We start from the raw sequence: 19,319 nt of genomic DNA, 5'->3' as shown, positions 1-19,319 counted from the left end.
AATTGTGAGTGCACTTCTTTTTATTAAATTTCATTTGTTTAAAAAAAGTTTGCACTATGTTTTTCTGCATTGTGTCATTTCATATTGTACACCATTATTGAGGACGTGACATTTGGAGGATCCTACTAGCAATTTTCCTACATTTCATGGATACCTTTAATTGGTGACATTTACTCTTTGCGATTAATTGTGATTATTTTCACACGGACTGAGTTTATCTGTGAACACCACAAGCGCTAATTCTACAGTTTACCCCTGTTTTTCTTTATGTCGTATGTAAGGTGATTTTTGGATGTCACCTTAACTGTAGTTAAGCTGCATGTGTGTTGTGCGCACGTATTCACAAAATACCTTCTATCGTACACTATTATAATCTAACTATGTCCACTTGGATGGTAAAGTATGAACCAAGTCGGTCTAAAAAAAAAAAAAAAGGGAAAAACTCATATCGACCTTGTAATTGTTGATCACGTTTGTATCGACCCAATGCTTGTTTCTAACATCATTACTGTCGATCTAGATGCTGTTGACTATCTTTAGGCATGCTACTAGACGTGTTCTACTGAACGTGGTCAACTAGAACATGGTCGATGGAGACTTACTGTACACCATACTAGCAGGTAATGCATACTTAATATGGAGACACAAAAGTGGAATACTGTAGCTATAAGGAAGGTTTGCCAGACTAAAATACTGTTCTATAACCACAAACATAAAACTTTGAATAATAAAAAGTGTCCTTACCATCCCATATAGCAGATCCAAGGCTCGCAGCCTAATTGACTCATCCTTGTCATCCAGACACTGGAGGATGAGGTCTTTGTGGGATTGTACAGACTTTGGATGAGTTTTCAAAATCTTTGACATAGCCAACAATCCCAGGTACTTCACTGCCAACAGAGGAGGCAGTCAGACAGATTCATTGAAAGAATAAAAATTATAACAAAAATGAAACACAACACCCAAACCTATGTCACTTACAATTCTGATCAGAGTCTTCTATAAGAATTCGTAACTTCTGAACACAGAGCTACAAGAGAAGATAGTTTAAAACACATTAACATTTTCCTATACACAATGGTGAACAGTTCATGGTTGTGATCAATTAAGACAAACATCAAGCCAGAAATAGGGTAATTAGTATAAGAAAATACGATGGAATGTTCAGCTCACCTGAATACTGGCACTGTGATTGGGCATCCCTGATGATAACGATATCAAAACTAAGGATAAAGATCACAAGACTTAATTTGGCTGCAAACGTTAACCTGTAATCTCTAATGGATGCAATCTAATAGATTGTAGCAGTAAATCTCATTCATACACTCTATGCAACATTTAAAAAAAATGTAGGTTACAGAATACTATATTTTACAATGTATGCTTTATTCAGATTGTACATAATATAATTGGACATATGACTATCTTTTCATAAACAGGCTCATTCAAAAATCACAATTGAATTTGCTATTCTGTAAAGAGGAGTTTGTTTCTATATTAACCATATAGTCTTAAAATGCCCATACACTGCTGCGATGTCTCGCAGCATTGTACGGACAACAGATACCCTCCAAGCCGACTGGACGCATGAGATCAGTTTCAATTTTTTGTGACGGATCGCATGCGTCCCTGCTCCCCGCCAGGAGGGAGGTCCCAGGACGGGTGGCCGGAAGGCTGAAATCGGACCAAATAGGCTCAGTGTATGCGGGCCTTTAATGAAAATGTACTAGTTTGATCATTTAATACCATAATATCTCAAATTTTTTTTTTAAAAGAAAGTCAGAGGTGCAATATACTTTTAATATGCACACAGGATGTAGAAAGTAGAGCCACATAAACACTAGAGGAGATTTGAAAAAGAGGTCACGCAGAATGATTCTTATTTTTTATTTAGCAGTATTGTTTAAAAAAACTTGTTAAGATCAATGATGCCAGCTCCCAAGCATTGTTGACGTGACTGCATGGACAGTGGGGTAACCCAATGTTGTCACTGAATGATATTGTTAATCAATATCGTTCAGTGTGTATGTGCTACATCATGTGTCCATGATATCAGTTACCTCTAATTGCGTTGTGTGTGGGCTTTAGAGTAGAGAAAGTTAGTGTGGAATTATGTGTGAAGGTGGAATACTACATTTCCCTGTGTCCAGACCACATGGTCCAAGCTAGACTGCAATTTTGGAGGCTTCAGGGAACCTCCAATAATTCTATAGTCTCATGTTCATGAGGCCATCTCGTCATACACAGGTTCATTTAAAATCACAACTATTAAATCCCACATCGAGCTGTACAATTCCCATCCCATTACTCCCAAATGGAATTTATTTTAAAATTAAGGTAATTAACTATATATTTATTTTCTTTGAAATTACATCAATTGAGATCACTATTAAATAAGTCTGGCAGACAACCATTATGATAGAAGATGAAGAATATATTCTAACAAATAAGTAATTTTTTAGACTACACTGCAAAGATGTCCGCACCTCTTTCAATCTCTCTACAGTATTCCAAGAACTTTCTATGCACGCGCACCAAAATCACATGATTTAATGCACAAAAGGTCTCTGTTCCGTTCAAAGAATTAACTTCCTGCTCAGTACATGGTCATACAAAAAAATATTTAATTTTTGATGCTTATCAACAAGAACATTCAACATTTTGACATTTAATTTGTATTACTTTTAAGTAAATGTAACAAATTATGTCCAGCACACACATATGTAAATATTAAAATTAACAGTTGTCAAAAGTCATGTTTTTAAAAAATTATACATTTACTATTTTATTAAGTGGACAGGGAAGTGGTAGGGTTATCAATGAATACATTAAAAAATAACATTTATGTGGAAAATCCTGGACCTCAACCGGGTACATGGAGGTAATTTTGAGCCAATTTGGAATGACAATCTGGCATATCTCTAATGGTGTGTACACACGGTCAGATGTGCCTTCAGATACTATCCACGATCCGATTTGCATACAAGTCTGACTATATAGTGCAGATCTGCACTATATAGTCATGGCAGACAAGCCTTGCGATACGTGAATGCGAATCGGATCGGGATCTGAAGGGTTAAACCCTTCAGAACCCTTGCGATCTGCATCCGATTCCGATCCGATGTTGACTAGATCGTCAACATCAGAAGGCAAAATGTACCGTGTGTACACACCATAAAGCTATGTACACACACTTTGTTTTGCTTTAGATTCGATGTTAGATTTGATTTTCTATTAGATCTGGCATAAGATCTTCTCATTCAATTTGGCATCTGATCTGTACTTTTGCATTAGATATCGATTTCGATATAGAATTCGATTTAAATTCATGGTACATTGTACACATTCGATTTACTGGATCGCATTCAATGTTCCCTTGGCTGCACAGTCTATTTTTCTTTTCGATTTTGAGAAAACAGGAGCATGCATCGAATCGAATGTAGATCAAAAATAGGAATTTAATACCTACCGGTAATTCCTTTTCACGTAGTCCTTATGGGATACTGGGAATGGTCTTAAGACATTGGGTATTAGAGGGTATCCGCAGGAGACAGGCACATCTATAACTTTGAAGCTGGGTGTACTGGCTCCTCCCCTCTGATTCCCCTCCCAGGAACCAGTTAATGGAAAAACTGTGCCCGAAGGAGAATGTACATATGAGAGGAATAACATATATGTCACCTATGTAAACATAAGTGTGAATAGTGTGGTGAGATTTATGCCAGCACACCCGCATTCATACAAAACAATAAACAACTATAATACCACCAACTGGGTGGATTTTCTTTAACAAGGCCACTGAACTAGACCCTTGAACCAGAAGATCATAAGGTGAACTTCTGAACTTAAACAGCAGAATAAGCTGCAGCCAGACCCCCGCACGGGGCGGGCGCCCAGTATCCCATAAGGACTACGTGAAAAGGAATTACCGGTAGGTATTAAATTCCTATTTTCACTAACGTCCTTGATGGGATACTGGGAATGGTCTTAAGACATTGGGGATGTCCCAAAGCTTCCAGAAAGGGAGGGTACGTGCGGAGACTGCTGCAGTACTGCCTGCCCAAACTGGGTATCTTCTTGGGCCAAGGCATCAAACTTGTAAAATTTTACAAAGGTGTGTTGCCCCGACCATGTAGCAGCTCTACAGAGTTGCAGAGCTGACACACCCCGAGCAGCCGCCCAGGATGCGCCCACCGATCTGGTGGAATGAGCCTTTAAAACCGGAGGGGTCGGCATGCCTGCCGTCACATAGGCTTGTTGGATTGTAGTCCTAATCCATCTAGCAATGGACTGCTTAGATGCAGGGTGTCCCTTCTTTTGTGCGTCATACAGAATAAATAGACAATCTGTCTTCCTGATCCTTGACGTCCTCTGGACATACACACGCAAGACACGCACCACATCCAGGGATACCGGAATATCCGGCGAACCAGATGCAGACGGGACCACAATTGGCTGATTTAGGTGAAAGGAAGAAATCACCTTGGGAAGAAAACGCGGGTTTGTTCTCAACTCCGCTCTATCTGAGTGGAAAATCAGATAAGGACTTTTACAGGAAAGGGCTCCCAATTCCGACACTCTCCTAGCCGAGGCTAGGGCCAAAAGGACCACTGCCTTCCAGGTGATATACCTCAACTCAATTGACTCCAATGGTTCAAACCAGGAGGATTGAAGGAAGTTTAGAACAACGTCCAAACTCCAAGGAGGTGTAGGAGGTACAAAAGGAGGCTGGATGTGAAGCACTCCCTGAAGGAAGGTCTGTACTTCCGGGATGACAGCCAATTTTCTTTGGAAGAATATGGACAGGGCCGAAATCTGTACTTTTAGTGAGCCCAGACGAAGACCCAAATCCAATCCCGCTTGTAAGAAGCACAACAACCTATTCAGGTTGAATTTTGCAGGGGGAACCTTCTGTTCCTCACACCAACCCACGTACTTTCTCCAGATCTTGTAGTAGTGCGTGTTTGTCACCGGCTTTCTGGCCTGAATCATCGTGGTGATAACTGACGAATGCAGACCCTTCTGAGCTAAGATTTTCCGCTCAGCCTCCACGCCGACAAACGTAGCCGCCCTAAATCTTGGAAGACGCAAGGGCCCTGTGTGAGAAGATCTCTCCTTAGAGGCAGAGGCCAAGGATCCTCGATCAGCAGGCTCTGTAGGTCCGAGAACCAAGCCCTTCTTGGCCAGTCCGGAGCCACAAGAATGGCTTCCACTCCCTGACTTCGAACCCTTTTTAGAACTCTTGTCAGCAGTGGTATGGGTGGAAACAGGTACACCAAGGGAAACACCCATGGAATTGTCAGGGCGTCTATTGCCACTGCGCTGGGATCCCTGGTCCTTGTGCAGTACATGGGGACTTTGTGGTTTAACCGGGATGCCATCAGATCTATCGATGGCTGGCCCCAACGGTCCACAATTGCTGCAAACACCTGTGAATTCAGGCTCCATTCCCCGGGGTGGAGGGCGTGACGACTTAGGAAGTCCGCCTCCCAATTGTCCACACCCGGGATAAAGATGGCCGACAGAGCCACCACGTACGTTTCCGCCCAGGTCAGGATCTTGGAAGCTTCCTTCATGCAAGTCCTGCTTCTTGTGCCTCCCTGGCGATTTATGTAGGCCACAGTTGTGGCATTGTCGGACTGTATCTGGAGCGCCCGACCTTGGAGGAGATCCTGGGCTTGTAACACTGCATAGTATACAGCTCTCAGCTCCAGGATATTGATGTGGAGTCTCGCTTCCCACCGAGTCCACTGACCTTGAAAGGTTCTGTCCATGGTCACAGCACCCCATCCCTGCAGACTCGCATCTGTCGTGAGTCGCACCCAATCCTGGATGCCGAATCTCCGACCTGCAAGCAGGTTCGACTCCTGAGTCCACCATAGAAGGGACTGCCGGGACTGATGCGACAGAGAAATCCTCTTGTACATCAGGAGATGAGAGCCCGACCATTTTGCCAACAGATCCAGTTGGAACACCCTGGTGTGAAAGCGTCCGAACTGAATGGCCTCGAATGTGGCCACCATCCTGCCCAATAGCTGGATGCATTGGTGAACCGACACCTGAGGCTTTGCCAAAATCACCATCACCAGGGATTGTATGGCTTCCATCTTCTCCCGAGGGAGGAAAATCCTTTTCAACTCTGTATCCAGGAACATTCCTAGAAAGAGGATACGACGCGACGGCGTCAGGGAGGACTTGGGGATATTTAGGATCCACCCATGCTCGGATAAAATCTGCCTGGTCTTTGCTATATCCTGCAGCAGGACCTGTTCCGACCTTGCTTTGATCAGCAAGTCGTCCAGGTAAGGGATAATGTTGACACCCGACCTCCTGAGCAGTACCATCATTTCTGCCATCACCTTCGTGAACACACGCGGCGCTGATGACAGGCCGAATGGCAGCGCTCTGAATTGAAAGTGCAGATCTTTCAGCGCAAACCTCAGGAAAGCCTGATGTGGACCCCAAATTGGTATGTGGAGGTAGGCGTCCTTTACATCCAGCGATGCTAAGAACTCTCCCTCCTCCAGGGTTGCTATTACTGCCCGGAGGGACTCCATCTTGAATTTGTAAACCCTTAAAAAAGGGTTTAGAGACTTTAAATTTAAAATGGGGCGCACCGAGCCGTCCGGCTTCGGCACGAGGAACAGATTGGAGTAGTAGCCCCTTCCTTGTTCCTGCAATGGGACAGGTGTGATAACCCGTGACGTCAGCAGGCGTTGTATTGCCTGCTGCAGGTTCACTCGGTCTGCCTGTAGAGCCGGCAGACCTGATTTGAAGAACCTGTGAGGGGGAGGTTTTTCGAATTCCAGCCTGTAGCCGTTGGTAATAAGATCTCTCACCCAGGAATCCAGGTGAGAGACTGACCATACTTGGCTGAAAGCTGACAGGCGACCCCCCACCTCGCAAGTGACTCCAGGGTCGGAACCCGAGTCATGCTGCCGGCTTAGAGGCGGAGGCATTAGCGGCACGATCCTGAGATCCTGTGCTGGCGGGCTTCCTGAACCTGCCACGGCCCCCTCTGGTGGCCGAGCTGGAGCCTCTCGCCCTCTGCCTGGGCCTGGAAGGCCGAAAGGACTGAGAAGCCTGAAAGGACTGGGACGTATGGCCCTGAAAGGGACGTTTTGCGTGAGTGGAAGCCGTCGGCAGAAAAGTCGACTTGCCGGCTGTAGCCTTGGATATAAGGTCGTCAAGTTCGCTACCAAATAACTTTTCTCCCTTAAAAGGCAAACTTTCCACGCTACGTTTAGACTCTGGATCAGCTACCCACTGTCTTAACCAGAGGGCCCTGCGGCCTGAAACCGCCATTGCGGAAGAGCGAGCATTTATAGCTCCAAGCTCCTTCTGCGTGTCACACAGGATCTTTGCAGTATCCTGGATATGGCGAAGTCTCTCTCCGACCTGCGCCATTGACATATCGGCCAGCATGCCTTCCTGGATTTGAGAAGCCCATGTATAAATGGACTTGGCCATCCAACAACTGGCGAGGACAGGTCTCTGAGACGCCCCACTCGCAGTGTACATGGACTTAAGGGTAGTATCCAGTTTTTTGTCTGTACTATCCTTGAGTGTTGCTGCCCCTGGGACGGGGAGAACCACCTTCTTGGACAGTCTGGACACTGATGCATCCACAACCGGAGGCTCTTCCCACACCGCTCTAGTGGCGGGATCAAAGGGAAAATTGGACTTAAACCTTTTAGACAGTTGGAAACGCTTTTCAGGTTGTTTCCAAGCCTCCTTAAACGTCTCATCAAGGTCAACTTGTTCAGGATAAACAATTTGCTGTTTCCTTTGGGACCCAAAGAACGGGTCACCTTCCTGCATGTCAGCTAAAGGAAGGTCTAACACTTCTCTTATTGCTGTAATAAGAGGTTCTGGGCCTCTAAGAGATGACTGTGAATCAGGGATCAGAGCCCCGTCGTCCACATTATCATCTGTGTCGTCACCCGCCTGTAGATCATCATCTGAATCAGGCAACATGGCGGTCGCAGCACGCTTCCGTGACTGGCCCGTGGTGGTGCTTATATTATCCACCCGTGCGGCTAAAACTGTTAAGTCCTGCTGCACCTGTTTGGTCTGCATTGTATTTGCAGCCAATTGTGTTGACACTGCCTGCAGCATGGTTTTAATGCCTGCCGCCCATTCAGGCTCCTGTGAGTCTGATTGAGGATTAATCTGGGATGAACCCCCTGTCCCACTCGTTTGAGTGGACATGCATTCCTCACAAGTAATCTGTGAGGTGGATTTAGGCACAAACTTGCTGCTGCAAATGAGACAGGTTAACTTCCTCACCATGTTGAAGGAATGAGTAACCTTTCTTCCACAAACACACCACAATCACAATGAAATAAATATGTATATATTCAGTGTGCAGTGTATAGCAGCTATATATGTGTGAGCTCTATCACTGGAAGTGTGTAGCTTAACAAGCACGTGGGGGAGCGCTCAGATTACACTGAGGAGACCAGCACACCCTGTACAACCTGAACTCCTATTTAGGAGTTGGTAACACGCATAAACACAGAACAGTGTGATCAATTAAGCGATCTTAGCGCTAAATACACTTGCTGTTTTCTGCAGATTTCCTCTGTCCACACCTCACCGCTGAGGAGTGTATCTGGAGACAGTAATGGCGCCCAGGGAGAAGCAGGAAGTAGTGTATGCGCGCTCAGAGCACTGGCCTCGCTCCGCTGAAGCCCCGCCCCCCTGTGATGGCGCAGGGGCTTCACTGATCTTTATACTGGCGCTGGCTGTCAGTTTAATGGCGCCCTTACACTGAACAGCGTTTTATAGTGGGACCTGCCCTGGTAGCCCAGGGACTGTCACCCGCAGCCAGTTTGTGACAGGGGGTCTGCGCAGCCCCTGTGCAGGGTACCGCGTCTGCCGCCGCCGCCGCCATCTTGCCGCACAATGAGCCGGGGTACCCCACTGTGGGGACCCCGGTTTCTACTCACCACAGACGTCTTCGGACTGTGTCAGGAGTGTGCGGCATGCTGGGGGTGAGTATCACTGCAGCGCAATGCCCGTGAGTACAAACACCCTCTCAGGACAGTGGTCCTGCAGCAGGGACAGCTCGGTACCTTAAGAGGCCTGCAGCTGAACCCTCCTCAACTGACTCCCACGAAGCAGGGATACTGTGAAGTCCAACACAGTAACCCCAAAATAATAAAAGAAAATAAACTGAAGACAAACTCTCTGGAGCTCCAGCAGTGTGCATCCTCTCCTGAGGGCACATTTTTCTAAACTGGTTCCTGGGAGGGGAATCAGAGGGGAGGAGCCAGTACACCCAGCTTCAAAGTTATAGATGTGCCTGTCTCCTGCGGATACCCTCTAATACCCAATGTCTTAAGACCATTCCCAGTATCCCATCAAGGACGTTAGTGAAAGTGTATTAAAACCATTTGATTCTATAAGCAAAATCGAATTGAAAAAAGGGAAAAATTGAAGCGTGTGTACACAGCTTAAGGTAGGTATTCAATGATTCGTTTTGCGATATGCAGCGAATCCTGTTTAGGATTCGCTGCACAATCGCCGGGTTCCAGAAGGCTGGAGCATTTGCTGCCAGCCCTACTCTCCCCCTACTCAACGACGCAGGGGCTCGTTGCCCCCGATGGCGATTTTTTAAACCCCCCCCCCTCCCCCCGCCGAATGCCATAGGGTGCCGGGGGATGGAAGTCTCCCTGCCAGCACCTGACACTGTGGGGGAGGAGGGGGGCTGCCGGGGATACAGGCAGCACAAGCTGCCCCCCAGGAGAGCTGGCAGGAGACGCGGTGGAGGGAGCGCTGCGCTGGTCCCGATCTATGCATATGTAATGAGAGGGACCAGTGTGTAGTGAATATGTAATGAGCTGCTCCCCGCCCCCTGCTGGCGTCATGCGTAAAAAAAAAAAAAAAATTCAATTAAATATATGTTCATGTGCTAAAAAAAAAAAAAAAAAAAAAAAAAAATTATTTTAAAAGAACACATTCCAGTTCACCTTAAAAATATGTCAAATGCAAAGCGGTGAATCATGGCAAAAATCAGGGAGAAAGCAGTTCTCCTTCCTAGCATGAAATACACTCTCGGCGAATCACAGTGAAAACCCCATTGAAATACACCAGCGAATTGCAGCGAGCATGAAACAGAACTGGCCGGCATTCACGGTTCACTTTTGGCAAATAGTGAACATTGAATAGGGTGAATCCGATTTTCAGGGGAAAAGATTCACACAAGGAGTGAAAAAAGCCAGATTTGCTGAAAAAAAACTGTGAATCAGGAGCATTGAATACTTCCCTAAGTGTGTATGCCGGATGTGAGGGTGTCTGTGGTCGCTACAGTGACCCCTGCTACATAGAAAACCAGGCAATAACTCTAGCAAATCACAGCGTGTGTAATGAAGGGAGGAACAATATGTTGCTCTGAAATCTAACATTAAATGTATACCCAGAAACCGATGTGAGACCTATGTCCCAGAGCTTTGCTCTTGAAACACAACCTCTGGCTTTAAAAAAAAAAAAAGTCACGCTTGGACACGTCTGCTACATGGGATCTATGCGTCGTCTTTGATCACAGCAACAAAGCGAACTAAAAATATTTGTATTTAAATGAACTGAAGATGCTTATGTAAAATACAAGGCTATTTATTAATTAATGGTCAGGTTGCAATACCAGTAAAAGAGAATTTCTGAGAACATATCAATATAGTCTCATATAATAGGACTTTCATAAATCATGAAGTAAGCATCAGCAGTAAACTTATGACGAATAAAGTCCAGTTCATCAGGGGAGATGGAAACTATGTCAATTTCAGAATTCCATGTTAGGCATGGAGAAAGTAGTGGAGGATTATCTAAAACAAAAGCATGTATTACCGGGCAAATGGTTCGCCATGGAAATATGTTGTATTATTTCATATTATAACTTGTTGATTAGCTAATAAAATATTTGATATGATTAATTCATGTATATGACTTATGGTGTGTACACACGTTAGATGTGCCTTAAGATCCTATCCACGATCTGATCAGATAGGATTGTGGATAGGATCTTAAGGCACATCCGATTTGCATCCAATCTTGACTATATAGTGCAGATCTGCACTATATAGACAAGGCAGCCAAGACTTTCTGGCTTCCGATACGTGAACGCGCATCAGATTCCGATCCGATGTTGACTATATCGTCAACATCGGAAAGGAAATCGGACCGTGTGTACACAGCATTACACATCTATACTCCGTGTTCTGCTTCAATAAAATACATTTCTAAGAAAAAAAAAACCATGTAGGTGCAGATCAGGTCTGAGAAAAGCTTCAGCTACAAAAGGGTAACGCAAGAGTCAAAACATTTTTTTTATAAATTCATTTTATTAATAAATGAAAAATGATTCATTGGATTTTTATATTTTCCGATTTATGTCATGATACTGGGCATTATTCATGTGCTGTGCATTTTTTCCTAAGTTTTGTGTTTTACTTTACATACAAGGTACTACTATTTTTATCACAAAAGGATACAGTATCAAGTTGCAGAGAAAGCAAATTGCATGGCACAGGTAACTGGTATCAAACCCGTCGTGTGCCTTTTTACACAGACTGCATACTTGTTCATGCATTTTGTGTTTTGTAGCAAAAGAACTGGTATAAGGCCAGAAACAGAACAGCGATGCATGGAGCAGGTCACTAGTACCCAACCTGTCCTTTCTCTATTGAGATATCAGAATGCCACACAGTGGATATAAGACTCTGGTTCCAGCCATCACACTAACAAAAGTAAACTGAATAGCATCACTGGCCAACTAACTCAGCAATATTCTGCCCTCCCCCAGTACTAGAACACTTCCTCATAAGCAGTGACTAGCTGGACAATCACCTGTGAATCTGTGTTGTGTGTGCAGAATAAAAAACCTAGGATTTTGGTACTCACCATTAAATCCATTTCTCCAGATCTACAGGGGACCATGGAATGTAGACTTTAGAGTGGGTATAGAAGTGTAGCAACTTGGAGTTAGAACTTAAAATAATTTGAGTAGTGCGTTAGCTCCTCCCCTCTATACCGCTCCTCAACTCAGTCTTAATAAACCGTGCCAAGGAGAGCTGGAAACTCAAGACAGAAGGAGCTAAGAGACAAATAAACCCAACAAACAGGTGTAAACAGAACAATGACATGGAAACTGCAGAAAAACAATCAGTCCCAGACTTTGGGGATGTTCCAGAGCTCCCATCCCAAGAAGGAGAGCGCTGAGAACCCTGTAGTACCACATGGCCAAACTGGAAAGCAGAGGCCGCAAAGGTGTCAAACCTATAGAAATGGATAAAAGGTATGTTGACTTGGCCATGTAGCTCCTCTACAGAGTTGGTTTACGGAAACTATCAAGGTCAAACGCAATCATATAGAACACACAAGGCATCCATTTTCTGCGGTTGACATCAGAAATCTCCAAAGCACGGAGAGAAGAACTATTCACAACTCCTGACCCACACCTGGTCCCAAGAAGGGATAGATAGGATAGAGGGATTTTATACTTACCGTAAATCCTCTTCTCCGAGTCCACAGGTGTCACTGGAGTTACACTGGGGAATAGAAGGCGACCACAGGGAGCATGGCCACTTTAAATATAAAATTGGTGTGGCCAACTCCTCCCCTTCTACTTCCCCTCTCAGGCAGTCCTAAAGATTGTGCCCGGAAGGGAGCAGGAAGATAAAACACACTTCCGAAAAGGAAGTTAAACACCACATAGCATCATTCAATACAGAAATATAGAAGAGAACATAGGTAGAGAAGAACAGTGAGAAAACACTGCAAACAACATACAGAGTCAACAGACCATGTGTACATAAAAATATACAGTAGTAAACCGTAACAGGGAAAACTCCAAGGTAAGAACCCTGAAAGGTAACCTGCCCTAGGGCTAGGTAGAGAACAGCAATGAGGTGGGCGTCCAGTGACACCTGTGGACTTGGAGAAAAGGATTTACGGTAGGTAAGAAATCCTTCTTTCTCCTTCATCCACTGGAGTTACAATGGGGACGTCCCAGAGCTTCCAACCCGGGTGGGTAAGCGCTGAGAACCCCGTAATACCATTCGGCCCAACAATGAAGCTGGAACCGCAAAGGTATCAAACCTGTAAAACCTAACAAAGGTTCTACTGCCCGAACATGTAGCAGCTCAGCAGAGTTGCTGGAGGGAGACCCCTCGGGCAGCCGCCCAAGAGGGACCCACCGATCTGGTTGAGTGCGCTGTTATGGAAACAGCAGGAGTCCGAGAAGAGGTGACATAGGCCTGACAAATTGTTAGCCGAATCCACCTAGAAAGTGTTTTTTTAGACCATGGGTCTTCAAACTGCGGCCCTCCAGATGTTGTGAAACTACAAATCCCAGCATGCCTTGCCGCAGTTTTGCTATAAGGTAGTGTTAAAACTGTGGCAAGGCATACTGGGATTTGTAGTTTCACAACATCTGGAGGGCCCCAGTTTGAAGACCCATGGTTTAGACGCTGGCCACCCACGACGTAATGGGTCGTAGGTGACAAACAGAGCATCAGGACTTCCTAATGGGGGCTGTGCGAGACACATAGATGCGCAGAGCTATGACAACATCTAGTGATCTTGCCCTCCATGAGTGCTGGAACCACAATGGGTTGGTTCAAGTGAAAGGTAGACTAGTGCGGAGTTCTGCTGTCAGAATGGAACTGAAGGACGGGGGAACGACAAGAGAGCCCCCAGTTCAGATACGCGCCTGGCAGAGGCCAGTGCCAGTAAAAAGGACCACCTTCCACGCCAGATAGCAAAGGTCCACGTCCTCCAAAGGCTCAAACACTGAAGTTTGTAAGATCTGGAGAACCAAATCGAGGTCCCAGAGAGCCGTTGGAGGTCGAATGGGTGGTTGCAAACGCACCACCCCCCGAAAAAAAAAAAAAAGTCTGCACTTCAGTAAGGAAGGCCAGTTTCTTTTGGAAAAAGATAGAAAGAGCTGAGACCCGCACCTTCAGGGTATTCCGCTTCAGACCCGAACTCAATCCTTCTTGTAGACAAAGGAGGAGTCTTGTCTTTTTAAACAGGGTAGGAAGAAACGCTCACACCAAACCACATAGGAACGCCAAATGCGGTGATAGTGTGCGGAGGTGACTTCTTTCCTTGCACATAGCATAGTAGGTATCACGGCTCTAGGAAGATCAGCACGCCTCAGGATGGACATTTCAACAGCCACGCCATCAAATGAAGACGATTTAAATCTGGGAAGATGAAGGGTCCCTGGCTGAGAAGGTCGTCCTTAAGAGGCAGGGGCCACGGCTTGTCTATCAGCAGTGCTGTCAGATTGGTGTACCAAGACCGACGTGGCCAGAGCCGTGACTACTCATCTCCGGATGTGTTGAAGAGATGTGTTGAAGAACTCTAGGTATCAACAGAAACGGCGGAAAGAGGTACACAAACTGGAAGCGCCATTGAGCGACCAGCGCATCCACCCCTTCTGCTTGTGGGTCTCGCGTCCGAGTGAAGTACCTGGTGAGTTTAAAGTTGAGTCCACCTGAGGACGGCCCCACCGATGGATCAACCTCTGAAAATCTGAGGGTGTAAGCACCATTTTCCCTGATGTACATCCTGCCGACTGAGAAAATCAGCCTCCTAGTTTTCTACTCTGGGTATGAAAATGACCGACAGGGCTAGAGCGGGAGTCTGCGCCCAAAGCAGGATTTTGCCTACTTCCTTCATGGCCGCGCAACTGCGGGTGCCTCCACGGCTGTGGAGTTGTCGGACGACGCGGATGGCCTTGCCCTGAAGGAGACATTTCACCTGGAGAAGGGCGTAATAGACAGCTCTTCATTCCAGAACGTTGATTGAAAGAAGACTCTTCTGTCTTGTCCATAACACCTGGTGTTCCAAGGTGACTGCTCCCCAACCCGGAGGCTGGTGTCCATGGTGAGGAGGGTCCAATTCCAAATCGCAAACCTTTTTCCTTGCTGGAACTTGGTGTGTTGAGCCACCACAGTAAGGACAGATGAGCTCGAGGGGATAGGGTCACCATCTGCTGTAGGTGAAGGTGAGATCCCGACCACTGATGGAGAAGCAACGGCTGAAATGGGCGAGAGTGGAACCGCCCGTACTGTGTGGCCTCAAGTGGAGACCATCTTCCCCAGGAGCCTGTAATAAAGGTGAACGGACACCTGTCTGCGACACAGAACAAGCCTTACCATGGCCTGTAAGGATTGGATCTTGTCAGATGGTAAAATGACTTATCTGGACTGTGTCCAGGATTATCCCTAGAAACGAAAGACGCTAACGTGGTTGAAGCTGTGACTTTTCTCCTTAAGGGTGGTTGCCCCAGGAACCAGGAGGACTGTCTTTTTTGACAGCCATGAGACAGATGAATCCACCAAAGGGGTATTTCTACCCTCTTTCTGCCTTCTGGCAGTAACGGGTAATTTAATAAAACCGGCGAGGGGTTTGAAAACATTTGTCTGGATGACACCAGACCTTCTTAACATGGTCATCTAATTCTTCCGGAGTTGGGAAGTTGGATGACTGTTTTTGCTTTTTCACAAAAAGGGAGGGTCGGGCAGGAGTATCCACTCGGCCGACACATTACAAGCAACTTTGACCATGTCAATTACGTCTTCAATCCCCTAAGAGAGGGTTTTGCAGACTCTTGTGTGTCAAAAGCCAGCACTTCCTCCTCCTCCGGGGGTGCAAATTCACCATCTTCTAATTCTGGCATATCAGAATCAGGGGAGTCCACCTGTTGTGGAGGGGCCATCTTCCTTTGCAAAGGGGGGGGGGGGGGGGGTAGAGGAGAAAGGGTGAGATTCAGATTGTCCTGGAGCCAAGGCTCTAGTGAGGCTTTGTACCGCAGAGGCCAAATCACTCTGCTGGCTTCTAGATGTCTCCCTATCTTTCAGAGTTCAGAAGATAAACGTGACATGACATCTGTGAGCTGTGTAGCCCAGAAAGGGGGGTCCACTGGGTCTAGTGTCAGAGGGGGATTGTCAGTGCATTTATCACAGTTTTAAATCCCCTCTGAGGAAGGTGTAAATTTAGAAGTACATTTTTTACCAGCAATCCTCTTGGAGCTTCCCCCTGCCATTATTACAAATATATAGGGGTTTAGTGCAGCGCTCTGCCCCTTTTGCTTGCGAGGGTGTTTGTGAAAACGGTGTTTCGGTTGAGTATGCGAAATAAAGAATAGGCAGATATTAATGAGTACGAGACAACTCACAGGTTAAGGCCTCTTGGGTTCAGTGTTTTAATTCATACATCCATCTGAATTCAGGTTAAGGCCTCTTGGGTTCAGTGTTTTTAATTCATACATCCATCTGAGTTCTGTCCTGTTTATGAGCTGTGTGTAGTCCCCTCCTCTCCACCGCGACTGAGGACGGTTCACACACCACCGACCGTCTGCAGGAACCACAGGCACCGGCCAAACGTCAGCGCAGCACCTGAGACTCAGCGCAGCGGGACGCCGCACCTGAGCTACCAACATCAGGCAGCCCTATCTGCGCCCCCCTGAACATTTCCCTATGGACGGGCTACCACCCCCACTTCCCCATACCCCCACTGGACACCGGGCTTTAGAAGCCGCACCAAAAACCCCCCTTTTTAGTGCTATCATAAAGCACTTAAACTTGATTGATTCATCAATCAATAAATATGCCTGTTATGATATGTAACGCTTGCTAATCAATGTTACACTTTTATGTTTATTTGTATTACCAAGTAAAGCTTACTCATTAATATCTGCCTATTCTTTATTTCGCATACTCAACCGAAATTCCGTTTTCACAAACACCCTCGCAAGCAAAAGGGGCAGAGCGCTGCACTAAACCCCTATATTACTGTCCAACCTCGAACCGGGCCGGTCACCCAGTTAGTGAAGCAGCTAACCCCGAAACAAAGGGACCAGTGCAAACAGATTACAAATATAATGCACAGACAAGTATACACACTACACATACCCAAGGGAGAGTAGGTATAGAAGATCTAGATAGAAACACTGGATGGGAGAGACAGTGAAAGATAAGTTGCCACAGGGTCTAAACAGCGCTATGATAGATAGATAGACTTTTGTTTTCGGCTCGGCACTATGTAAGCGGTTCCGTGAACCCTATATAAGTTTGATGTGTAATCACTTGAGTTGTTGTTCCTGCACCTTGACAAAGGGGCTAGTCCCCGAAGAGCACTCACCAGGCTTTCCTTCAGGATGCAATATAAAAAAAGTTTAGTACGTCACCATAAACTCATATCGTTATGTCGAGGTTTCGAACCTCACAGGGCTCTTTGTAAAGACCACATAATAGATGGGTTACAGCTCCAAAATGCGTCCATCACACTGGTCAAATGACCCACCTTAAATACCAAGGTGGCAGGAAGTGTCACTCTGAACAACTTATTACATACCATAGTCTAATCTAAATCAATCAGTGCCAGAACAGGCCGGCAATCCGCATTTATAAAGAAACAGTAGACACCCATACTACACTTATCAATATTAAACAGTACCTTAAGTATGCTTGTAATCTCCAGGGACACGCTGAGATCGGCGGCGTGCGTTCCACTGCAGTGGAACGCATCCTGTTCTTCCGCCGGAAATGCTATAGACAGCAGCGCAGCTCAGTTCAGTCACCTAGCAACTTCTAATCCAGGAAGTACACTACAGATAGATAACTGCGTTCCAAGCCCCGGGTGTGGAGCGCACAGTGTGCCTATGCATAGTCTCTATCAATCACGTCAAGCAGCCCACATCAATAGATGTATTTTAAGGCTGTATAATTATTTACAACTTAGATGTTATTGCTGTCATCACAACTTGCTCTTAATCACCCCAGTTAGTATACTGTTCAGATAAGAGGGACACTTCCATACCCTCATGGTATCATATGAGCCAAAGATATATGAACATATTAAACTACAACAGACAACATATACACACACATTTAAAAAAGTAAGCCGTATACTCCCAAAGCGGCCATGGACCCAAGTTCAGGTACCAACGGTCGCAAGGGATAGGCGGGCCACTTATCAGGTCCTGGGTAATGAATAGATAACACGGTAACTCCACCCCCCGCCCGGAAGCTCCTTCTCCATGGCGCCAGATTTAAATAAATCCTCTGCTTTAGCCGCCATTTAAATGCCCTGACCTCCGCTAGGCAGGGTATACCCACAAAGCTGCAGCACTGCAGTCGGCGGTGTGGCTGGGGGAGGATCGCGGCGCCCGTTCCATCTTCAGAGACGGTGGTCTCTGCAGCCAGGTTTAAGCCGCAGCAGCAGCCAGCTCCCTCCGGCAGGCTTTCCACGTAGCAGGCAGATAGTAGCATTAACTATCTGCCTGTCCTCATTGAAAAAAACTTGCTGCTTTATCTATATTATCAAAATGCCCAGGAGTGAGCACAAGTGTGACCTGCTCCCTTGCGGGCACAATCTAAGACTGCCTGAGAGGGGAAATAAAAGGGGAGGAGTTAGCCACACCAATTTTATAGTTAAAGTGCCCATGCTCCCTGTGGTCGCCTTCTATTCCCCAGTGTACCTCCAGTGACACCTAGTGAATAAAGGAGAAAAGTGATATCATGCTACTCTAATTAAATCCATGCTACACCTACAACTCAGTCAATCTAAAGAGTGTAAACATTTAAAAAAATATATAACCTTATTTTGGCAGAAAAGAAAGTTTGGCTTATTGCACATTTTCTTTTTTATAAGCACTACTAAGAAAATTCATCATCATTTAACATTGTATAATTATAAGAGCTGCTCATTATATACATAACACCTTGGTTATACAAATAATATAACACAGCTCCAGGATGTTTATATAGACAGTGTTGTCTCATGTCGAGTACAAAGACCCTGGAACAAAGATCCACAAGTCACTGCTCCCTAGCCTCGAAGGCTTGAGTCAGTGGTGAAAAATGTCCATTCCCACACTCCCAATCTCTTTCCCGTGAGCAGGTCTGATGCCAGGCATCAAAATAGGGATAGTCTTGTCTTTGGGGCCAAGGATACTCTGTTGTGAAGATAAAGGTGAGCCCTCGACCACTGAGCTAACAGGTCCAGAGCGATCTGTCAGGGTCAGTATCACCCATACACACAGCGATGTGTGGGCATTTTTTGAGCGATGCAGATAAATTAAGTAAAATCGTGCCGAAAATGCCTGTATATCGCTATGCATGTAGGCCCCATAAGACTCTGTTGGGGAGGGGTATAGGGGAGGAGCTAACATAGTACTCAAATTATTTAAAGTGCCAACTCCAAGTTACACACTGTAAAGTCTACATTGCATACACACTGTAAAGTCTACATTCCAGTGGCCAATGCTGAATGAAGGAGAAATGTGAAGAGGTAACCCTGTATGCATC

At 45.7% G+C, this 19,319-nt stretch overlaps 1 protein-coding gene across 2 annotated transcripts in view; it reads right to left on the bottom strand.

Annotated features, from left to right (window-relative positions):
* AP3D1 (adaptor related protein complex 3 subunit delta 1) overlaps positions 1-19,319 on the bottom strand; it is a 142,659-nt gene that overhangs the window by 83,219 nt on the left and 40,121 nt on the right. For both annotated transcript variants that reach the window (XM_083179420.1, XM_083179419.1), the window contains exons 10-12: positions 1,174-1,223; positions 982-1,030; positions 745-890 (exon numbers count right to left, since the gene is read on the bottom strand). In XM_083179420.1, the coding sequence (XP_083035546.1) occupies positions 745-890; positions 982-1,030; positions 1,174-1,223 (245 nt within the window). The remainder of the gene's footprint in view (positions 1-744; positions 891-981; positions 1,031-1,173; positions 1,224-19,319) is intronic.

Source organism: Crinia signifera, chromosome 1, assembly GCF_055691185.1.
Source record: "Crinia signifera chromosome 1, ASM5569118v1, whole genome shotgun sequence".
NCBI classification, from domain to species: domain Eukaryota; kingdom Metazoa; phylum Chordata; class Amphibia; order Anura; family Myobatrachidae; genus Crinia; species Crinia signifera.
The sequence above is the reverse complement of the archived record's forward strand: the minus strand, read 5'-3'. Positions and strand labels throughout refer to the sequence as shown.